Raw genomic sequence first — 5369 nt, forward strand, 5'->3', positions numbered from 1 at the left:
CCCCCCAAAAGAAAGTTTTGACTTTATTTTTGTGCATGCAATAAAAATGCTGCAAGTACATTAGTCAGGACTATAAAGATTTCAATTGCAGGTAAATGCTGCATGTAAATAGAATGCAGTTTTTATAGCAAATTTGGAAGAAAACAGACTTACAATTGAAACATACACTTGATCTTAGCCAAAAGGCTGATACTCCAAACTGGCTACTCTTGCTCTACAGATATGACTAGTACAGAGTGGCTCAGCACAACACTTTACCTTGTGTTGTGTAAAAATACTCTTACTTTCCCACATCAGCTATGACTTAGATTTCTGGTGTATACTGAGGCAAAGGCAATACAGGATATACTAGTTTGTGTTGTATGGGCGTGCAAGCGTGCACACAATGGGGGTGGAAAAAAGCTCTGGCTTCTGTGGGAAATAATTCCAGTTGCTGGGCTTGGCTTACATTCCATAAAGTTGTATAATCGGGCTTTAATGTTTTTTAAATTGTTGTGGTTTAAGTGCTTCCAGCTACTGTTCAGCTCCTGGGACCACATAGTTCATTTGATTGTCAACCCCTTTAACCAATTCATATTTTTAAGAAAAATGTCATAACTACTATATTTTACCTGAATCTAAGACAACCCTGAGTTTAAGATGACCCCCCCCCAGTTGTTGGATTTTTAGACATTAGTTATTGGAGAGTTCTTTTCAAATTCATCCCTCCTGCCACTGCCACAGGGAAAGTACCATACTTACTTGAATAAGATGATGACCCCTTAATAGTTGGATTCTATGTATGGACAATTATTTTAAAACATGTATAACATTATTGAAGGTTTGTGTTTTAATTTTGTCTCACTCCCACTGCTACAGCAGGGAAAACTAAATCTGGGAAGCTAGGTAGTCCCTTTGCTCCCACGTCACCCTTATTGTCAGACGCTGCTGTCCATGAGCACATGGAAATGAGGCAAATTTGAAAATACTGACTGAAAGAAACTTACCTGTAGGTACCCATAGACTTAGTTCATCCAGGATTTATGCATTTTGCCTCTTTTGCAACTGCTGAAGGTTTTAGCACAGCTACTCCATAAACACACTTTTTAAGCAGCAAGTTTGTACTTACTTGTGTAGAGTACAAACCATGCATAATATTAGGCAACACCAAAAGGCTTATTTACTATAGGTGCCCTCTACGCATTAGTTACTGTGCAATTAAGTGGTAAATTGTGCAGTTACCCTCAGACCAGCTACATGTGCAAAGTAGCTATCATGCCATAAAATGCTCCAACCAGCTATAAAGTTAGACCTTGAAAATGTGTGCTACCCTTATAGCTGGATGGGTGCACCATGCCCCTGCCAGTCCCAGAACAGTGGGACTCAGCCCAGCAGCTGCTGGGTCCTGGCAGCACAGGGACCCAGAGTTCTTCAGCTATGGACACGGAGTGCTGGGACCTAGCTGGGTCCTGGTAGCCAGGTTGTGCATCTGCCTTGAGTGTGCATGAAATCCCTGGGGCTGTGGGTAATGGCAGCTTTGGTCCCACAGCCCCAGGGGTGTGTGGGGCAACCCTGCAATTGGGAGCCGCTCAACTGAGGGAGTTCCTAGCTGTGGGAGCTGCTTCTTGCCAGGACAGGGGGAGCATGGGGTTGGGATCCAATTTGTGATCCCACAGTTGCACCTCCTGCCCTGCCACCATGCTGAATGGGGGGAGGGGGCACACACCTCATCTTAGAATTGAGTAAATAGGCATGCTGACTTTGCTTGCAATACCCCCCCCCCCCAAAAAAAAAAACAAAACCAAAAAACCCACAAAACCCCTGCTAGTATCTTGCACATCCTATAAATCTTGCCATTTATGTAACTTAAAGGATTTCTCAGCATTCTTCTCTGGAAGGTTTCTTTTAAACTTTGCTTTGGTGGTTACCCTTCTCTTATTCCCTCTTCCAAAACAGGCTACATAATATTCCTCTAACACTCCAAGTTAAAGCTGTTTGGTAGATTTCATTTAAACTGTACCAAATGTATAACTTTACATGTTGCGTACGTTTGCTGTGTATAACTTTACATTGTGAAGCTCTTCAGTCTAGAGGTTTTCAGAGCTAATTCTCCTTCTTTTCATAACAGGGAGATCCTAGGGCAGGCAACAGAAGCTGTGCCATTATGTAACTCCTCCAGTCAACCAACCAGCTTCCTCAAATGATGGTAACCCTTGCCTACAGAGCAGTCTTCTCAGAAGCACAACATATTTTTGTATTTCCTTTGTGAATTTTTAAGCTGCAAGTCTGATGGCCTTAATTTCCTTTGTCACTGAAAAGGAAGTTTTGTAAAAGAAACCATATCCATAACTTTCTTGCAAGATGTGAATTGCTGACACTGAACTATGTACTGTTTTGAAAATGACTCCTCATTTTTAGGTCAGGCTTTCTTTTTATCTTTGTTAGAAGGGAAATATGCCACTGTGTTTGGGGGTTTGTTTTTTTTAGATTACACCACTTAGATTAGCCATCTGCTGTTGACCTCTTTTTATATTAGGTGCTGTTGGGGAGGGGAAGCATTTTCAATGCTATGAACTCTTTTGTACTGAAGACTCTTTTTGTGTTTTTACTACGCAATCAAGTTAATAAACTTTTATAGAAAAACTTTGTTTGAAAAAGGAACATGGCCTAATGATCACGTAAGCACTCAGAGGATGAAGGATGCAGCAAAACTTTTTTATTGGTACTTTTTTCTTTACTTAGATTCTTAACGGGGGGTGGGGGGGGTTCATGTTAAACGCGTTAGTTGTGTTTTTAAAGATTAGTGTAACTTGCTTAAATTTTCTTATGTGATATTAACAAATAAAAGGCTGTTTTACTATCAACTGACTTGTTTGTTCACATTTTAGTAGCAAGCTGAGTTTCCCAATGTTTCTTTCTGGGGAATAGGCTAGATGGGATGAAATATGGAATTTAACTTGAGTCTTCCACTTCCGAAATACTGTGGTCCCTGTAAACATGGAAGGTTTTTGTACTCTTTTTAAAATCTGTGTTTAAGACTGCATTAATCCAGTGGGTCAAACTTTATCAAGCCTACAGAAAGCCTAGCTGAGGGTCTGAAATTTGGATTTTCCTGTAGAATTGTGAGTGCCAAAAACCTAAATAACCAGATCTGCTAATTGTTTTAAAATCAAGGCAAGTTAAAGTTGTTTTTGTATGTGTGCTAATGGGAAATGCCATTTGGCTAATAAAATTCACACTACTACTTCATATGATACAACTTGCAAGAGGAAGGTTTGGGGTATTGGTCAGTGTTTATCAAACGTGTTGTTGCTATCTGATTTTGAATGCTTCCTGCAGAGGTGATGGATACACTTGATGGTATCATTTGGAGCGAAGGGTTTGTTTTATCTGGTTAGTTAGCTTACTCTGCGGCATGCATAATCCTTAACCATTTTGGAGGGTTACTGTAAATATTTGGTAATTCATGATGCGTTTCAATTTTTGGTATGAACAGAACAACTCTACCCAGTATTTTGGTGGGTGAACTACAGAAGTGTATTGGATAAGCACCACAAATTTCTAGATATATTGTGAATAGCTTTTCTTGTAGCAGTTTTTACTTTGTTTCTGGCTCAAATCAGGAAAATGGAAACGTTTAAATTTTGCGTAAGGTTTCTGTCAAACTCAGTCCAACTTTTTGTTTTTAGTTGCATATTTGGACTTGTTGATTTCCATGAACTGTTTGCTTCTCTATTTTAAACATTCCCTTATTTTATGTTCTAAACTCTTTTCTGTATGTGATTGATATTAATATGAACAAGAATTAATTAACATTTCTGAGAGAATTGTGGGGTTATCTTTTTTTTGTAAACTGAAAGCACTGTTTAGTTAATCTTTCCTACCAGCAAAGGGACTTTAATTTGTCATCTGATAGTTCTAAAACTTGGAAACAACTCCAGTTAAAGCATAACGGTGCCAACTAAGTGGATCAGTCCTTTCACTGTCACTAAAACTAGCAGCTATATTTGGCAATTTTTGAAAGGTAAGTAGGTAGATGGATAGAAATGAGCACATGGACAAGGGTTGCTAGTATTTGAAAATGACTTTAGAAGGTGGGCTGAGTTGAGTCCACTGCAAATTGGCATTTATCATAAATATACTGGCAGGCTATTCTGTTCTGAAAATATCATCTGATAACATTTTTTGTTTTTTCTGAGTTAGCAAGATAAGCATCAGTGAATATAACCAACCCTTTCGTGGAGATGTGCAACTGAGTCTCACAATGAAACATCCTACCACAAGATGGGGATCTTGCTATCAAAATGACTCGGAAATTTCCAAGAGTTTCTTTGTGACAATTCCAGTCACTTCCATTATTGGGAATAGTGAAATCAAATGCTTCAAGCCCAAGAAGTTTACTTGGATTTTTGCAATCCAGTCTGTTTAGCTAAAAGGTCAAACTCCTTTTGACTATTATAAAAACACTTCATTTAAACACTTCACTTAAAATTTGAGGGGCTGGTATTGCATTTATTTACCCAGAGCAACTTCTGTTTTTGTGGAAGCACTAAACACCTCCTTAATGCAAATGTTGTGTCCATCCTTTGTACAGAACTATACCTAAAGCTATTTTGCTGTCTTGATGTCCCATAACATGCAGTGGTCGAGGTGAGGGGGGCAAGCCTAATTTTTTTTCTGCTTTAAAGGGGAAAAATGCTTTTGGTTTAGTATGCTTCAGCTGTAACTATCATTTAATGTTGATACAATTGTCTCTATATCCTGGGTTGCATCACATGTGGTTCTTAAGTTCTGTTTTTGAAACGCCGACCTTCAGAAGTCGGGGAATAAACTAACAGAACGGTTAACTCTGCAGACCTACTCCATTTGTGATGGAACATATGAATGGTCTTTTTTTTTTTCTCCCCTTGCTAACATATGAAGATCTTTCTCTAGTATATAACAAGTATGTAAGTCTTGTCCAAGTCTGACGTTTCTCAACAGATGGGGTTGTCTTGCCATATGAAGAAATGTTCAGTAGTTTAGTTGCATGCTATCAATAAAATGTCCTTCCACATGTGTTAAGAGCCCAGTTTTCATTTACACCAGACCAGAAGTCCCTGTTTAAGTAGCATCTGGCTTCATTTTTCTTGGAAATGATCTATGTAGCTAGTCTTGTGACTAGGCCCTTGAAACAGGTGGCATGTTCCTGCTTGGTTCTGTAATTTCCATAAAATAAGCTGCATTCTTGTTCAGTCACACTTTTTTTTACAGTGAAAATAACAAGTCCTTTTAGCATATTCTTTTGACTACAAATAGATAAGACCTACAAATACTTATAATGAAGTTTAGATATGCTGTATTGTGTCCTCCTGTTTCTACTTGACTTCTCACCTGCTGCTTTTTTCTTT

The 5369-nt window shown here is 38.7% G+C and overlaps 1 protein-coding gene across 1 annotated transcript in view; it reads left to right on the plus strand.

Moving 5' to 3' along the window:
- Positions 1 to 2627, plus strand: part of LMNB1 (lamin B1) — a 54856-nt gene extending 52229 nt beyond the window's left edge. Inside the window, exon 11 of the mRNA XM_019516850.1 lies at positions 2108 to 2627. Coding sequence (XP_019372395.1) covers positions 2108 to 2149 — 42 coding nt within the window. The 3' untranslated portion in view covers positions 2150 to 2627. The remainder of the gene's footprint in view (positions 1 to 2107) is intronic.
- The last annotated feature ends 2742 nt before the right edge of the window (positions 2628 to 5369 follow it).

This window comes from Gavialis gangeticus, unplaced genomic scaffold, assembly GCF_001723915.1.
Source record: "Gavialis gangeticus isolate Ggan-Ray unplaced genomic scaffold, GavGan_comp1, whole genome shotgun sequence".
Lineage (NCBI taxonomy): Eukaryota > Metazoa > Chordata > Crocodylia > Gavialidae > Gavialis > Gavialis gangeticus.